The following is an 18,174-nucleotide window of genomic DNA, read 5'->3' as shown; positions in this document are numbered from 1 at the left end:
TGACACTTCAGACACCCTGCTTGTCGTCCATTCACTGTCTCATGTCGCACGGCCACGCAGTGGTAAATGCAGGCCTAAAATAAGGCTAACAACGCTCAAGAGCAGTTCAACATAACATAACAAGGTCTAAAATAATATAAACTACAGAAATTACACAGATTCCATCGCAATAGCTTGCCTAAAATCGCGAAAAACGCTTCTGAAAGATCCGGCTGCTGCCCGCGTCGCGCAAGAGAGGGCGCCACCACTTCGGCAAACGCGTGATTGCCAAGGGAATCACTAGGTTGCCCGTGCTACGCACTTCCTCAGGTTTCATGGTAGTGCAGCTGCATTAAGCGGATAATTCAGAACCACACAAAGATCTACACAAGAACATTAGAGCAGGATTTAGCGCGGTATTTAAAACTACACAAATACGTACACAAGAACTACATTCTTGTGCACGTCCCTTATCACCGTGCAGAAAAGAAAAAAAATCTGGACATCTACCACGTGGGAGCGGCCCGCGGTGCTGCCGCCCTGAACGGCTGCGGTGCTCCTGAGGACTATCCTAACAATCGGCATGTTACCTTGCAAGATGCGAGACGTTTACCTGAAGGATTTGAAGCTACCTTAAAAAGTTCTTGTTTTAGAAATTTATCTGAAGTATTCTACGAATAATACATATAAACACTGAAAAAGTCCGCTGCCTAACCAGAACAAGCATGGAGGCTTCTCGGGATAAGACATCATTTCGGTGCGTTATTTCCTTGGCTCCAATAGGCAATTATCGACGGTAATGTACCATCACTTATACGTATCACGGCCGCTCGATAAAAAAATTACACCATCTCCCACTAAAGGGAAACCTGGTGTGGATGCGAAGCAGCGGGGAGATGGTTCGCTTGTGCGGGAGATGGTGTAATTTTTTTTAGTAGCTGGCTCGCCAGGTTCTTAAGCTGGGGCGAAGTCCCGCGCCGTGAACTGCATCCATCCATTCAAAGCGTCGTGGAACGCGAAGAGGAACGTTACGCGCGTCGTGTCTTCCCTCCAGCCTGGCCGTTCATTGTCACAGGGTGAGCGAGGAACGCGGTAGACAGGCGCGCGAGAGGGGGGTAGCGTACGAGAGGAGAGAGAGGGGGATGGGACGTGCATGCGCTGGCGCTCATCGCGGCGTTGCGCAGGAGAGAATGAGGCGCGAGAGAGGGGGGGGGGGGGCGTTGGAGGGCGCTCATCGCGGCGTTGCACAGGTGAGGATAAGGTGCGCGAGAGGGGGGGAGCGTAGGAGAGGAGAGGAGGATGCGCATGCGCAGTAAGGGTGGTCACGTTGCACACCACCACCACCACCGGATTGAACTTCGCCATAAGCTGTTTCGCATCTAATAAAAGAAGAAAGTTCCGTCCGCGTTGGCGCTAGCATACTTTTTTTCTTTCTGTATGGCGTTAGTAGACGTACAGCCATATATGGGCATTACGAGGCGCCCCTGCGTTTATGGTGTCTTAACGACAATAAAGGATGTCAACATAGGGTACCACGAATTTCCCTGTGACACTTACTGGCGTTAAAAGTCCTTATAACAAAATAAGATATCGTTGTGTACGAAGAAAATAGTGCATCCAGAGGAGTGTTGATTACATGATCCGAAATAATATTTGCCAAGAGCTCGAGGCTCCTAAAAAAAACCGGCAACACAGCGCACTCGTGCATTCTCTAAATTACCGTTATATCCAGTATTGATGCGGCTCGATACCTAAGTAAGCTGGCACAGAACATGGCACTGCAAAAGTGGCAAACATCACAGTTCACACACCATCGACTGTATTCTCTCGACCCATCTCTACGACTGCGGCTACTACCTGGTCTTTCCCGAGAGGAAAATACAGTGTTGTGCCGTCTGCGTCTGGGTGTAGCATTCACCAACGCCTACTCATTTATGATAGAGATGGCCGACAACGCCGAGTGCAACGACTGTGCCATTGAGGAAACTACGGAGCACCTTCTGTGTTACTGCCCGACATACGCAAACGAGAGGCTTCACCTCAGCACTGCACTAAATCAAATGGACGGAGGCGCTTTCACTGTCGGGAAAATATTGGGACCATGGGGCTGCCGATCACAGTTCCGAAAGGCAACGAAAGCGCTGTTGCGTTTTCTCAAGGATACCGGACTGATTCGCCGGTTGTGATGTCAAACGCGGAACTGTTACGTCGGCTGAAAGAATGACTTTTCTCTCCTCCTCTCTAACTTTCCTTCCCCCTCCCCCCTTCCCCAGTGCAGGGTATCCTACCGGGCTCAGCCCTGGTGGTGGTGGTAGTGGTTTGAAGAGGAAAAGGCGCCTAATTTCTGCAGCCCGCGGTCGGAAGCAAGGCGCAGCGCCTATCAGCCCTGGTTAACCACCCCGCCTTTCTTTTATTCTTATTCTCTTTCTCTCTCTCTCTAAATTACCTTGGTGCGACTCGTCTTGCGGTGCCACAGCGGCAATGAGTTCGACTAAGCAGAATCGGTATCGGCTACGCTTAACACCCTGGACAGCGGCACGGCAGAGGAGGCTGCTATCGCCCTTGCTATCATACACACTTCACAAATACCAGCACCGGACGAACCAATCATTGCGGTTACTGGTTGACAAACTGCCTGTCGGAACATAGCGAAAGGAATGGCCACACCCTACACACACCGTATCCTGACATCAATACACCCCACTTTGTTACACAGGGTGCGTATCGTCTGGACACCTGGACACGCCTCTCTGAATGGCAATGAACTCGCTAATGCGGTAGCTCGAGAGCTCACAAACCGGGCGCCATCGGAAGAGCTGTCCGACCCGGACGATGCACCAACAGAACCACATAATTACTTAGCGAACTTCTGCGACCTTGAGCATCTATCTATCTATCTATCTATCTATCTATCTATCTATCTATCTATCTATCTATCTATCTATCTATCTATCTATCTATCTATCTATCTATCTATCTATCTATCTATCTATCTATCTATCTATCTATCTATCTATCTATCTATCTATCTATCTATCTATCTATCTATCTATCTATCTATCTATCTATCTATCCGCCTACGACTTCGGGCTCTCCTGGCTGTTTCGTTAATGGGATGTATACCAGAATTGGTATGACATCACATGACCGTATGACGAACATAAACGACAGGTCATAATATGAATATCGTGACATGCATATCATGAACGGCATAATTCACATGCCACGGTCTTGGTGCTCTTCTGGCCGTTTCGTGAACTTGATGTATACCAAAATTGGCATGGCGTGACAAGAGTGTACGACAAACATAAGTGACAGGTTCCATCGTGCAAATCATGACACGCATGTCATGTACAGCATGATTTACATGGCATGCTCTCGGTGTGCTCGCGGCCGTTTAATTAGATGGATATATACCAAAATCGGTACGACGAGACATTCTCTGTGGCGAACATACAAGGCAGGCGGTAACATGCAAATCGTGGCATGCATGTCATGTACGTCATGACATACATGCCCCGCTCATGGTGCGCTTGCGGCCGTTTTGCGATCAGGACGTACCAAATTTCGTATTTCGTGACGTGACTGTATGAAGAACAAAAATCACAGGTGGTAACACGAAAATCATGACATGCATTTCATGTACAGCATGATTTACATGCCACGCTCATGGCGCGCTCGCGGCCATTTCCCTAGCTTGTTATACACCAAACCTGGTATTGCGTGACGTGACTGTATGACGAACATAAATGAAAGAAGGTAACGTGACAATCATGACATGCATGTCGCGTAGGGCTTGATTTACATGCCACGCTCATGGTCTGCTCGCGGCCGTTTCGCTAGCTTGACATAGACCAATATTGGTGTTGCGCCACGCGACTGTATGATGAACGCTAATGGCAGGTGGTGACATGCCAATCATGGATATGCAGTTCATGTACAGCATTATTCACATACCACGCTCATGATGCGCTCGCGGCCGTTTTCCCTAGCTTGATAACACCAAAACTGGTATTGCGTGACGTGACTGTATGACGAACATAAATGACAAGGCCTACCCCGCAAATCATAACACGCATGTCGTATGCGGCATGATTAACATGACACTGTCTTAGTGCGCGTCCCGTTGTTTTGTTAACTGGATATATACTAAAATTGGTATGGTATGACATGAGTGCGCGATGAACATAATAAATGACAGGTCATGCATTGTACATACCGGACTATACGTTTCATTATATAAAAGATTGTACATGCATGCATGCATGACAAACGTGTTATATAGCGACCTACAAGTCATGACATGAATGACTTCATTTTCTTCAAAGATAAACAAGGCGATGTGTGGAGCTCTTTGCTGGCTGCTTCGCATTACATCGATTCCCACAGTGCGTGGGATCTGCCGTATTTTTTAAATGGAGCGACCGTGTAAGTATTTAGTGTGTTAGTGAGCGCTTCCATGTACTGGTTGAATGAGCTTTCCTTTGTGGAGCAGTAATGATTAATTCCAGCAACCACCTTAAAGGGGTCATGAACCACTTCTCCGAGTAATGATCTAATGACCTCAGTATCGCAGTTTACTGCCTCCCGAATCGATTGCCGCAAAAATTTCTCGAATCCGTCAAGAATGAGTGGAGTTACGGGGGTTTGGCGCACATGCGCTGAGAGTGCACTCTCAGCGCTTTCTCCCTTTTCTCGTGCCGACGAGCGCACTGGAAGCTACACAGGGAGGGATGGCACGGGGGAAAGAAGTTACGTCAGCGCACATCATGAAACGCGATCGCTCTCCCGCTGTGATTCGCGTGCGCGAGTGCGGCTACCGTGTACGGAGGAGTGCGGCGCCGGCAAGTTGCGGCACCCCGTGGCAAGAAGCGCATCTGATCCGAACGCCGCTCTCGATTTATGTCGGCTATCGGTCAATGAGGATGCCATGTCTTTTGTGACGTGGAGATGCAGATCGCGACGTCAACGGGCAGACGACCCGCCCACCGACGAGAGTGAGAACCGGCCTCTGTTTGAAAAGAGGGTGCCTGAGAAAACAGCAACTTCGCGTTCCGCGAAGTTGCTGTTTTGTATCCTTTACGCTGCGCGTAAAGGCTACAAAACACGTTGTTTACAAAACACGCGTAAAGGCTGCAAAACACGTTGTTTACAAAACACGCGTGTAGAAAATTGCGCGGCACCGACTGAAAGACGAGGAAGAAGGGTAGTGGGACTGAGGCTGAAGGAGTTTTGGACTGTTCTTACGTACGCCATGTTGGGACGGTATCGCGCAGTGCGCTAATAAAGGATGCAAAGGAGATTTCCCACAACGCGTAAAGGTTTACAAAACACGCGTAAAGGCTACAGCCTTTACACGGCGCGCACGACTGCAATATTTGGCTGAGCAGTTCATAGCCGTGTCAGCTTTCCGCAGGATGTGTTTTTTCAACAAGCCCAAGGGGTGCTTCATGACCCCTTTAAAGGGGCCCTGTAACACTACCCCAAGTAATCATCGAATGGCTACATTAAAAAAGCTCATTGCCTTACGAATCGACTGCCGCAAAAAGTTTCAGAATCCGTCAAGTACAGGGGTTTCCCGCACGCTTCAAGCGCTTTCTCTCTCCTTTCGTACCAGCGAGGGCGCTGAAAGCTTCGCAGAGAGGGGATGAAAAGGGGGCATCAAGAGACTGCCTTCTGCTCTCCCATAGTACGGTGGAACCAAATATTTCTTCGTAACAGTCGATACAGCGGTGGCTCGAAGCGTTTTCGGTTTCGTTATAAAAAGAATCAATGTCACTGACATGAAGAGCGACCAACAAAAGTTTGTATTTAGCTCGCTATAACCTATAATTCGCTATATCAGTGTTCGTTATAACTACGTTATAACTAGGTTCAACTGAAATCGTTTGTATCTCACAAATTCGTGTCAACGATGCAAAGTAGCATGCTTCTCTTAGAAATGCATATTCTCTTAGAAATGCATACGGTGTGCCGCGGCGTCGGCGTCAACACGAGTGATGAAAAAAAAAAAAGTCATCGCGTGATGGCGCCACATACCACCAAAATCTATAACGTCATCATGACAACATCATGAAGGCATCACGTGACGTCGTTTGGTCAAAGGTGGGCCGATCACGGAGGCAGTGCAAAACCACGTTAGGTGCAGAAAGCTCTCGGAGGGGGACGGGTGAGGATCAATACACGGACTGAGAAGAAAAATAAGTTTGCTTTCGCTTTCGAGCCGTCTTAGGCGAATGCATAAGGGACCCTGTGAGGAGGAGGAGGAGGAGGAGGAGGAGGAGGAGGAGGGGGGAAGGAAGGTCAACCAGGCGCGCGTCCGCTTTGCTATCCTACGCTGGGAAAAGGGGATTAAGGGATGAAAAGATAGGGAGATAGAAAGAAGTGAGCATACAAGAAATTCGCGTGAGCTTAAACAGCACTGCTGCGTCCCATAGTACTGGACGCAGCATCTCGGGCGTATACCTCATTCTACTGTAGTATCTGTTGTACGTATGGTGATTTCAGCTTTCCAACGAACACGCAAAGTGTGTCTAACAGTGACTGAAGCACTATGAGGAATGGTTTGTCTTCTTCTGACCACTTGTCAGTCGGAGATTCAGTGTCCTTACCGATGTACACTGTGAATCTGCATGTCGCTGCGACTTCGACAACGTAAGCCAAACTACGTCAGTTGTGCCCATTCCTTCCTTGGTATTCTGGTTTGTAACGGCCGTGGCCGATCCGTGTGGCTGTGGCTTCGGCCAACGCTTCGGCAGTGTAGGCCAAGTGGAATCCACAGCAACCGTGCCTTTTGATGCATTTTGTTTCGTACCGGCTGCGAAGAGTCCGGGTGGCAAGGGAGGTGGTGAAGCAGACCATCCAAGGAGCAGATGCAGAGGCATTGCTTTTCTTTGATGAACTTCGGCGCCGATGGCGCCGTTTTCAGACGATTTCGGCAGCCTCGCGATGCGATGTATGGTCCCTCGCCATTTGTCTCGTTATAGCTATTATACTTTTCATTTTTTCGCACTCTTTTGAGGAAGCTTCGTGGGGTTCATTGCAATTTGAACACCTGAGAACATTGGCTTTACAACTGTCCGCGCAATGGGTTTTAGCGCAGCGAGAACATACTCGCTTATCTTCGCATACGCTTCTCACCTGACCTATAGTTTCAAGCAGTTGTGACATTGCAGTGGCTTAGGCACAAAAGGTCTTACAGGGATGTCTGAAGTGGCCCACCTCTACATACGAATGTAGAGAGTTGCCCAGTGAGTGTTCAAGGGTGGGCTATGGGGCTGGCCTAACCGAAAATTTGGGAGGTGGGCCAAAGTTGAAAAAAATTTCCAGAGCCCTCCTCTACGGCGTCCCTCATAATCATATCGTGGTTTTGGGACGTAAAACCCCAACAGTTATTAAGGGGGAAAGGATGGTGCTGTCGCTGGGTTCTGTGGAGTGAACTATATGAACGACAGCGTATATTTTCATAAAGGAACGGCTTCCGCCAACGTTTGAGAATTAAGCGCCGCTCTCATACGACGTCACACACACACACACACACACACACACACACACACACACACACACACACACACACACACACACACACACACACACACACACACACACACAAACACACACACACACACACACGCACGCACACTTCGCCAGTGAATGATCGAGCGCTCCGAGTTTTCAACAAATATCTCTAACTTCGTTTACCTAGCACATGCTGCTTCAAAGAGTTTCGCCGTTATATAAGTCGACCAACCTGCGACACGCTCCCGCCTTAAATTTTATTTGCGAGCGCTGAGGCGGCGTCAGAAAATTTTATATCTACGCTACGTTTTGTAAAACAAAGTAAATTAGTGCGCGTATAATTCACAGTACTCGCGAAACGCAATGTGTTAATTGTCCCTTCGCCTCACCCCCGACCCTTCCTCCCCGTTCTCCTTCAACATACCTATACAGTCGCAAAACAAAACTAGAAAATGCACAACTGACAATGTTGCTACGCATAGGAGAATGCCCATTGTCCTCCGTGGAACCAGCGGTATACATGCAGCGACTTTCAAATTCCATGCGCATGTTATGGTTTCGAGTGTGCAGCTCGGGTAACTGTTTGCCACCCCTGTTTCTTATTAGGAGAGCAAGTGTAGCACGTGCGCGAACAAGCGCGAACGAAAAGCAACTTTAGAAGAGTAGTGGGTGTGGGTGATTCATGATTGGGAAAAGTAACCGCAAAAGCACAAAACGCAAAATGAAAGGCCACACCGTTTCGTGTTGTCTCTTTCTGTGTCCCGTGTGTTTTTGGCGGCTGCTTTTCCTAATTGAAAATGCAAAGCGTGACCGGAACGTGACGTCCAATTAAAGCCTGAAACACACCGTCGTGAATAAAGAAAAGAGCAGGGGTAGGTGGGTGCTTTGGCCTTGGGAGGAAATGGCGGGAAGGTGAAGGGAGGGCAGAGAAAACGAAGGTTACGAAAAACAAACACAGAAAGAAATAAATGTGAGAAAAAAAACCGGGGTTGACAGCACCGGGACTTGACTCCGGGAAGGTGATCGGTGCGCACGCAATTTTCTCCCCAGCGTAACCGTATAATTTACTTTTATACCGCGAGCACAGCGGCGTCGCGCGATGGTGAGAGTTACTGCAGCCCATCTCACTCCTTTCAACCCTCGACTGCACGGGGTGCGAGCGAGTGAAGGTGCGAGTGAAAGCGCGGTAGTATATTCGTCTCGTAACACTGATGGGTGCGAGAGCGTACGAGAACGAAGGTAAGGTGAACAGCCAAATACAAGATTATTTTTCGAAAGAAAAAAGGCCTGCGTGGAGGAGAACACACGGTGTAGGAGAGAGTGGGTGAATGACGTAAAGGACTCAGAGAGAGAGGCGAATGTTAAGATACACGGCAAGGCGCGCTGAGAGTGGCGCACGCACACATAGACAGACTCGCGGTTGAAGCCAAACACTCGAGAAGCCAGTCTGAGGGCATGCCCAGAAATGACACGCGCGGAATAAAAAACCGTGACGCCGGAGGGCGTAGCAATTACGCCGGCTGCTAGCCGTATAGCTATAGAACGTCCCTTCCTTAGCGTTTCGTCTATTTAATTTTTTTTTCTTCTCTTTTTTTTCTTCGCTATTACGAGAAGGAGCTGCTCGCGTTTCTTGGTCCTCCCGCTTCCCACTCGACGACCGAAATGCTGCCGCGGCGGAGGCAAGCAGAAGAAACCGTCGCGGCTTTCAGGATGTCTTGCCTCAAGTCGCTCGGCGTCGTCCTGGCGTTCCAGGTAGCCGCAGGTGAGCAGCGACGTGTTCGATAATACCACCCGGGACGACAGCAATCCCTTTTCTTTCCTTTTAGAATAATTCTCGGTAGCTCACGATAATTTAAATGCGTCTCACTTAATGAAAAGAAGGATATCCCTGTGGTACCGCATGGTAGTCCTTCGACCACTTCCAAACTGGGCTTCAAAGTGCTAAACTTCAAAGTGCTATGCCAGACAAACATCGCACCGCGAAACGATAACGTTAGGTGTACAGTGACTCAGTAAGCAGCGACGTTGTACGATACATGGCACGGAGATGGGTGTCGAGGTCACTGCAGCATGTCATTGCTTATGCGCAGTTCATGACTTCTGTGACCGCTTGCTTAGGCGCTGATGTTACCAGACTTGGAGTCCGTACCGTTGTGATAACCACCTGTACACAGAATGCTGCAGCCGTAGTTTTCTAAGACTGATTAGTTTGAAGGATTTTTCTCGAAACCACTAATGGGGCTGTGTATAGGCAGGGTTACGTATCGGTGGGAGAGCGGTCTATAACTGGTGAGCTTGGAAACAGTATATATCTTAAGCTATTCCATTTCACTGATATGACAAGCCTAATCTTGCCTAAATAAACATAATTAAGCTACAGCTCCCATCAGCAGAACTAGTTAACCATCGCTAAGTAGGCAGCTGGGCGATACTATATGCATTCAGCACTTACTCGAGTGCCTTGAGGCATCGGATCTGAGCCAATGCCTTAACTTTGTAAATGATAAGTATCGCTCCGAGACGTCCAAGCACCGTGTTTGTCACAACTGCGGGGAATGTGCAATACGTATGTGATCAAAGGTGGCTTTCACCTAGAACTACCTGCAAAAAAAGAAAAAAATTACTGGCTGACACTCTATCGTTCGTGACGGAGGAAGCCGGAAGTGCATGTGCATGGCTGTACAGCCAGCATATAAGAATGATGCATTTTTCCTGCATGGAATGATGGGAAATGCATGGATCCGCCTGAATTTCAACCATGTGGCTTTAAACGAGTCTGTACGTTCTCGTGATGACCATGTATGGCAAAATATATCGTCATAGTGCAATGCTTCGCAAGAGGTTAATCGCGAGTAGAGAGTAATCGCCATGCTGCGTTTAGAACGCTACATGTGCTTGGAAATTAAAACTGATAAGTAAAAAAAAATAATGTCATAAGTATGTTTGAGGCCAGATGGAAGATAGTTAATGAAACGGTGCACTATAGACTATTGTATATTTAACAACTAAACGAACAGTGCTACGGTAGGCACAAAGGCGTGGAAGTGGTTGGATTGGTGCATTTGACGTTTCATGACCTTGCTATTTTCATCTCACAACACACAGAAATAAGATCACATTCGTTTAGCAGTCCATGCGTCGAAAGTACAATCGTCTATAATCGTCGTTTCCATGGTATTCCTGGAAAGAATGCAGCGCCAGGGTCGCCAAAAATCGCAGCGCTGTTCATTCTTATCGAAAAGTATACGCTCTTAACATGGCTTCCGAGATCTATGATTTTTACAATGTTGCCTAAGCTCTGAAGCTATGCTTTGTCCGTCATTCATTTGCGTCGTCCGCATATCTGGTTCAAGCATATGTCTCAAGCGTTGCGCGCAGGCGAAATTTCAATAAATTACCGGAGTCACACGAAACAACGTATTGCAATGAAACGTTGGAGGAACCGAGCAGACCTTGTCTAAAAGCTTTTTACAAAGTGTGTCGTGAAACACCAAAGCCCACAATACAATGGACCTTCGTAAAGCGACCGACAACCGTCGCAAAAAGGTAGGATGTCAGGCCCTGCTGTACGCAGGGCTTGCTATGTGTCAGATGAGAACAACCCACGCAATGTATAGCGGCATCAGCCTTAATTTAAGTTTATCCAGGCTGGAGTAATCGCTGCGAAGGCTCCAGAATTAGCTGGAGGTTGCATGCGAGCGAATTCTGGAGGTCCTTCGTGGTTTTGCTGGACCCTTTCTTATTTCTCTTTTTCGTACGTACATACACGCGAGGCTCAAGGTAAATGCTCGTTTTGAAAGCTCGCGAGAAATTTTATGCCGCGGGTGTCGCAGCTGTGGTTATTGTGCGCCTCGAGTGTAAACTTATTGTTCCCTGTTTCGTTTCTCAAGCTGTTGCGGTAAATAGAAAGGCCCGCTGAATGGCGCACGTGCGCTTTCTGTTCGAAGCTTCTAGTCCTTACGGGGAGTCATTACTAAACCATCTTTACGTTTTCGTATAAGCTCTCTCTCCTGCTAAACAGCAGTCTTGACGGCGAAATAAAGACCGGGTCATCGAACGCCCAAGGACTCGAAATGACCGGGCAAATCTGGAGAGCCGGCTGGCCTGGTAGAGGAGCGTAAAAGATGGCTCTTTAACGCCTGCTGACAGAGTCAAATGCGTCAGACGCAGGTACAAGAGAGAAAAGGACAATTACTGCTTGTTCCTGTCGATAGACCATTCCTGAACTTACTCAGGGCGATGGACGGCCCTTCCTTCAGGCCAGAAAGTGGATGGCCTGAAGGAAGGGCGGTCTCTGAGCATGTTCGATAAATGTCCTTTAAACAATGATCCGTGAGAGATACCTACTCACCAGCGAAAGACAGGACAAATATTTCCACTGCCCCCCACAACTGTGGGAATGGAGCGCGCCCTCCCCTTTGGCGCCTCGTTCCCCAGCCAGCGCGTGTGCTGGCCCCGAGCGGCTCGAGCGCCGAGAACCGCCGCTAATCGGCGACATGGCTACCGTGGCTACTCCGCCAGGCCTTTTTGCCTAGTGCAAGCGTCGGTCTTCCCCGCACGGAGCCACGCGTCCGGACATGTCCGCGGATAACGCTCGCCACGCGAATGCTAGCACACGTCACTGCGCTTTGCCTGTCCTCATTGGCCGCCAGTGAAAAGCCCCACTCCCAGGAGCTCGATTCTGTCTGCCGCTGGCTCGCCGCGTGAGATGCTGTCAGGCCTGCACGAGAGGTTGATGTGCTGCTCTGGTAGGCGGCTTCTCGTCCGTGCGCTCGACTGCTGCCCTTTGTGTGATAGTCGTAGCGCCGCTAGATTGTCGCTCTCTGCTGCATCTTGGTTTAATAAACCCGTATTTGTTGACAACCTGACTCGAGTGCCTTTTCTGAGCCGTGTCGGAGAGTCGACGACGAACCCGGCCGTAGCGTCTTTGTTCGTTGCGGCAGTGGATAACGTTGCGTCCCTTCCCGGTCGCCTCGCAGGTTCTCGCAAACCTATCTCCACACAACTTACTGGAGAGGAGGCGATGAAATGGCGAAAAATGCAGGCAGGTGTATTCCCGCGCGTTAAACTCTATATAATGCCTTTATTCCCACAGGCTATCGGGCCGACTGTCCCTGGTGCAGAGAGTCTCCAACAAAAATACGCATATCATGAGGGTGCCCCCGACACCTCCATACGGCATACTCAAACAGTATACACACATTGGAGCGATAGTAGGCACAGCTGTCCAATCAGACCCTCAGTGCCTTCGTTGGGGGGGGGGGGGGGTAGTCAGTCGGGCAGCCGAGTACTGGACTAAAGGGCTTTCCCCATTCAGTTCCCAAATTGTTCTTTCATTTAAGTTGTTCTTCAATCCAGAACGTAAAGAGGAGCCAGAGAACGCGGAAAGCATCTCGATTGGTCTTGCTCCATAATCGCAATCAGGAGCCGTGTCCTGAGACGATCAATTTGGGCAACAAGCACGGATCACATTGCGTTACGTAGAATCCCGAGTGTCCAATTACTGGTGTTATTACTCGCCGGTCATCCCTCATCCAGCCAATCAGCGCTTACTAAAGGCGACCTTATGGTGTTATCTCAAAAACTGATGGTCGCTGCATGCCGGACCATCCGACGCCGCACGACGCATCGTACGGAAAATCGTGCCGTCTATTCGCTCTCAGCCCCCTGGGCCGAATCTCACCAGCTCTGGTTGTGGAGATCCTTCGTAACTATACTGCGCACAGCGCGCGTAATGTGCCCGGTGCGTAGACACGCGTTCAGAGTCCCACTGACATGTCTCTCGCTGTCAAGATGTGGTAAAGAAGCATCATCTCGGGAGGACTTTAGGGAACGTTCGTGTTATCGCACGGCCGGGCTAGAGGAGAGGCGGCGACGCGCGTCTGCCCTCTAGCCCGGCCATGGTTATTGATTGCGTGACGTACGCCGTTAAGATTTTTAAGATGTTTTTTTTTTCTTTTGCTGGCCCTGACTCACCTATCATCAGCGGACAAAACATGACTTTTTTTTTTTTCAGCGTGGGCCACGGGTGTGACGCCGGCTGCGGGCGCAGCCGCAGCGGCTCCCGCTGCCGCCGCCGCCGTCAACGGCACACCGCAGCACGCAGCGGCCGAAAGTGCAACGGCCGCGGCGGCGGCAGGCCGCGGTCAGCTCGGCACGGCGCAACAAAAGACGCACAAGTGCACCAATGTCAAGGTAACCAAGGCTGGTTGGATAGTGTCGTATGCGGGGCAATTGCGCTGACAAAGCCTTTGTCAGCCAAACTATGTCCATTGCAGTATATACAGGGTGTTTTTTCTTAGATAATGCAGATTTCTTATAAAAATTCTCACAGTCAGGCTCCTGTCGTTTTCGCACATGAACTCTATGTCGAGGCGGGAATACTTTCCTGTAGCTAAAATGACGCTGACGCGACTAATTAACAAAAACTCGTAAATTAACTTTATAATTATTGATTTGAGGGCAGGTGTTTATATTACAAAGTTGTAGTGCGCGCCAATTTATGGTACACCTATATTTTAGAAATCCCAAAAATTGCACGTAGTTTGAGATATTGATCGTCGAATTTCAAGGGCAAAATCGAAACTGATCGCACCCGGCGCGCACAAAGCGCGGCGGAGCACCGGAACGACACGTGACAGGGAAGTGATGAAATTTGAATGAAGGCGCGCCAAAGCAGAATCTGGTCAGACAAATCGGCAAACATTCTGAAATACATTAGTAGACGGCTTAATGTTTGCGTGCGATGGGTGGTGCCTATCTGTTTCTTTCTTAAACTATAAAGAGGCGCGAAAAACTATTTTGCCTGTCTATAAAGAAGCGCCGAGTGGCCGCCCCTGAGTCTTATATATGCTTCCCAGACAAAGAAAAGGTTGATACTGCGTAGAATAACAGAGAGCTGAGCTAGTTGGCGTTTGTGGTGTCCTGACTTCTTTCTTGTGTCCGTGTTTGCACGCCCTGTCTTTTTAGGATGAGTTGATACTGCGGTTTTCTTGTGCACAGTTCGAAAGAAACAGATAAGCACCAAACACTAACGGGCAAAAGCGAGGCGATGCGCGGGCACAAGTGAGATGACTTGCAGCTTTTCACGAAAACATACGACCGCGGCACGCCGTCATTCAAATTTCGTTACCCCCATGTGACGGGTAGTTCCGGTCTGACGTAGCAGAACGGTCGCGCTGCGTGCGCGCCTTGCGCGATCAGTTAGATCTATCTATCTATCTATCTATCTATCTATCTATCTATCTATCTATCTATCTATCTATCTATCTATCTATCTATCTATCTATCTATCTATCTATCTATCTATCTATCTATCTATCTATCTATCTATCTATCTATCTATCTATCTATCTATCTATCCATCTATCTATCTATCTATCTATCCTTCCTGGCTGGTGTGGTGTAAAACAGCGCAAACCAATCAAACAACAAGAACACAAAGGACAAGTGTTTATTTGATATTTGTCCGTGTTTTGTTCAGTGAAAAGTTTGCACTGTTGTATGCCTTACTAGAAAGAGCCGACTATCCCAACGCTCCCTTTCTCTGTCTTATCACAGCTCATCACGCGCACTGCCTGAGCGGTCACAACTTAAATATGTAACGTACGTTCATTGCGACGGCCGTTCACCATTCGATTCAGCATATGAATGTGTGCCGCAGGAACACAATCATGCTGAACTCATCGACTGCCGAATGCGTTCAGTACGAAGCCACTTACTGAAGCGCGAAACCATGACACGCATTCAGGCTCCGACAAAAGCACGTGCTAAGACCATGTAGCAGAATACAGCCACTTCGACGTCAGGTCGCGAACGCATCGAAAAGTCGAGTTGCGCGGTTAGACCTCTCGTCTCGAACTTCCTGTCGAAGGATCAACAAAACACTGGCTCACATTTTTCCTGTCGCAGCTCTTCTCGGAATGCCGTGTACACTGCGAGTACGTGGTCGAAGGCAAGGGGGCCTACTTCATCTTCACTGATGGCGAGGACGGTGTGCCCTGCAAGGTGAGGTCTCTCGAGTGTCTTTGTCACTGTGAACCACCGTGTCTCGGCCTGCTTGCCAGGCACGCTCGACCAAAGCTACAGATTCAACAGAGGCGCCCCTTCGGCCCGGTGACTGCAGCGGATGTACGACGAAACTTCAAGACAGAGAAAGGTTATCTCTTGTTGCTACAGCAACCGTTGCTATAACAACCGTAGATTTGAGGGATTTGCGCCCCGAAAAAGGCCAGTTGCGACGAGATGAAGGCGCCCGAGCGTGTCAGACAGACGCGCCTCGCTTAGACCCGTTGGTCACTTCCGCGGTTGCTATAGCCATGCTAGATAAAACCTTTTGTCTTGAGGTTGCAACGTAACGCCGATTCACAGTCGTTGCCGTCAACGGCAACGAATGACATCGACTGGGCGCTCGCATTCGCTATGTATTTCATGTGGTCAATAGCTCCTCGCGAGCATGCTCACCTAAAGCGTACCATGCTGCGGACTAAATAGGCTATAAACCGGTATTTTCAGATATGGGGCAGCCATCTATTACCAGCAGCTGCGGGAACTATAGTGGAAAGAACGAAACAGACACGACAACGATCAATGTGTATTTACCGTATGCTTCTTCGGCTTACTGGGAGCGCATTACCAACTAGCCCACCTTTCGATACTTTTACCGTATGCTTATCGGTAGTGCACATTAGCCATGCTTTTGTCGTATATCGTTTTGTGCCCCATCATGCAATTGGCAGCACAGAGCTGGCTGCGCCCACAGGTGTCAACTGGATCGAGCTTAACGGGACCCTAAACCACCCAGAGGTCGAAATGTAGTTGTGGTGTTGCAGTTGTGCATGAGTCTACAACGATCCATTCATCCAGAGTCCAGCACTACGGCGTCCCTCATAATCATATCGTGCTTTTGGCACGTAAAGCCCCAAGAATTACTATATAGGGCACGTGTCCAGAGGGGGAAGTGAATAAATAAATAAGTAAAACGAAATTATGATGATGATGATGATGATGCTCGAACTGATGTTGATATTATATGGCGATGATGATGAATATGGCGACGCTGCTTGCGTTCCTGTGCAGCCGTAACAGCAATACGCGTGTTGCGCGAGTAGGCGGGTGCAATGGGATAAGGCTGCACTGGAAAGTTACCGTAGCGTTCTAGCGTGGCTGTGAACGAGCATACCCGTCGCGCGATGTCCACATGGTTAAACCGGAAGAACAAATAAACAACGAAGAAATTCTTAGGGGAACCTTGCCGAAACTTATGGGCAAAAAGCGCCAGTCCTGTACGTGTTCCTTGTCTGTCCTTGTGTTGTTTTGCCAATTTTTTCTTCGGATTTCTTCAGAATTTCTTCAAAATGTAATGCCTAAGGAAAGTGGCGACAGCTTCGCTGTCCGACGGTATTCGCGGCGTGTAACTAGCTAGAAATCTTTTTTATGACAGTTTCGTTCAATCTCCGCACATGACGTCTACTTCCTGTGGCCCCCTTCTTGCAGACCCGGACTCTTGACGGTCAGGTGCTGAACGGCGCTTGCCAACAGGGACTGTGCATGGTCAAGGATCAGGCTGGCGTAGGACAGCACAGTGCAGCCGGTGCGGCGGCTGGCGCGGCTACGCCGGCCTCCGCTGCGGGAGCAGCAGCAGGAGCAGTCACACCAGGCGCGGCAGCTCATCCGGCCGCAGCCGCTGCGACCCCTGCGCACGCCGCGGCCCCTGCACATGCCGCTGCCTCTGCCGCTGCGCCTGCTGCCGCCACTGCAAAGCACAAGAAAGCCTGAGACAGCGTGCCTGGCACTGAGGCAACCTACCCAACACTGGCCTCCGAGATTGCCGAGCGAGCCACTTACACAATTATTGAATCGTTATTTTCCAACGCTGTAGACCTTTTCAGCGGGGACGGGGAGCACCTCCTTTCTGGACTGTGGCATGGGAGTACAAAGGGCGACGCACGCTGACGTCACTGCCTCGGCAGTGTACTTTTGGGAGGGGTCACGCATATTCACCACAACCCAGAGGCGGTTATGGCGGCACCCAGACAGCCTTCTTTGAAAAGGTGTATAGCTATCTCACTTTATGTTTGTCGGGTCCTTAAACACGTGAGGACCTTTAATTATTCAGTGAAGTGTGTAAGCACACAAACCTGTGGGGTATCGCTCGATATATTGCTCAACGCGTCGATCTGAGCTAGTGGTCATAAATTCCGGTGAAAGGCGTGACGTCAGACGCTGACGCTTTACCTTTCCGTGACCTTCTTTCAACCGAAACATGCTGACATCATTGTCTACGTCGTTACCTCATTAGCAGTAGGTGAGTTACGTGCTGCGAGAGCTCGTGGTAGTGGCGAAAACGCGTAGCGAATCGTCACTACATGGGGCACAAAATAGAACTAGAATATCTAAAGCTAGAATAGAACAGAACTAAATTTCATGCGCTAAAATAGCACGAAATAGAAAGTATCGTCAATGTTACGTAGACTCCGGCCAGCCTCGAGACATCATAGCGATCGGCGAGAGATGTGGCGAATATCTGTTTTTTTTTAATTTTTTTTTCATCCAACAACGTCAGCGTGGAAAGTTATTTGTGACGCATATATACGTACAAGAAAGTAACTGAAAACAAAATTTTGCGCCGAATGTGGTCGAGCTCCTGTCGAAAATAGCAGCGCTGCTTAGTCCAAA

At 49.1% G+C, this 18,174-nt stretch overlaps 1 protein-coding gene across 1 annotated transcript; it reads left to right on the top strand.

Moving 5' to 3' along the window:
* Nucleotides 1–9,207: 9,207 nt before the first annotated feature.
* On the top strand, nt 9,208–17,368 carry LOC119388772 (dihydrolipoyllysine-residue acetyltransferase component of pyruvate dehydrogenase complex-like). The gene is made up of 4 exons (XM_037656182.2): nt 9,208–9,259; nt 13,514–13,692; nt 15,409–15,504; nt 16,993–17,368. The coding sequence occupies exons 1-4, from the start codon at nt 9,208–9,210 to the stop codon at nt 17,272–17,274; spliced, it is 609 nt and encodes a 202-aa protein (XP_037512110.2). The 3' UTR covers nt 17,275–17,368.
* The last annotated feature ends 806 nt before the right edge of the window (nt 17,369–18,174 follow it).

Source organism: Rhipicephalus sanguineus, chromosome 4 (assembly GCF_013339695.2).
Source record: "Rhipicephalus sanguineus isolate Rsan-2018 chromosome 4, BIME_Rsan_1.4, whole genome shotgun sequence".
NCBI classification, from domain to species: Eukaryota; Metazoa; Arthropoda; class Arachnida; order Ixodida; family Ixodidae; genus Rhipicephalus; species Rhipicephalus sanguineus.
This window is presented reverse-complemented; position numbering and strand designations above follow the sequence as displayed.

Coding starts and splice junctions, on each gene's coding strand:
- LOC119388772 (XM_037656182.2), top strand. CDS start 9,208: ATGTCTTGCCTCAAGTCGCTCGGCGTCGTCCTGGCGTTCCAGGTAGCC. Junction 9,260..13,513: donor GGCGTTCCAGGTAGCCGCAG/GTGAGCAGCGAC, acceptor TTTTTTTTTCAG/CGTGGGCCACGGGTGTGACG. Junction 15,505..16,992: donor AGGACGGTGTGCCCTGCAAG/GTGAGGTCTCTC, acceptor CCCTTCTTGCAG/ACCCGGACTCTTGACGGTCA.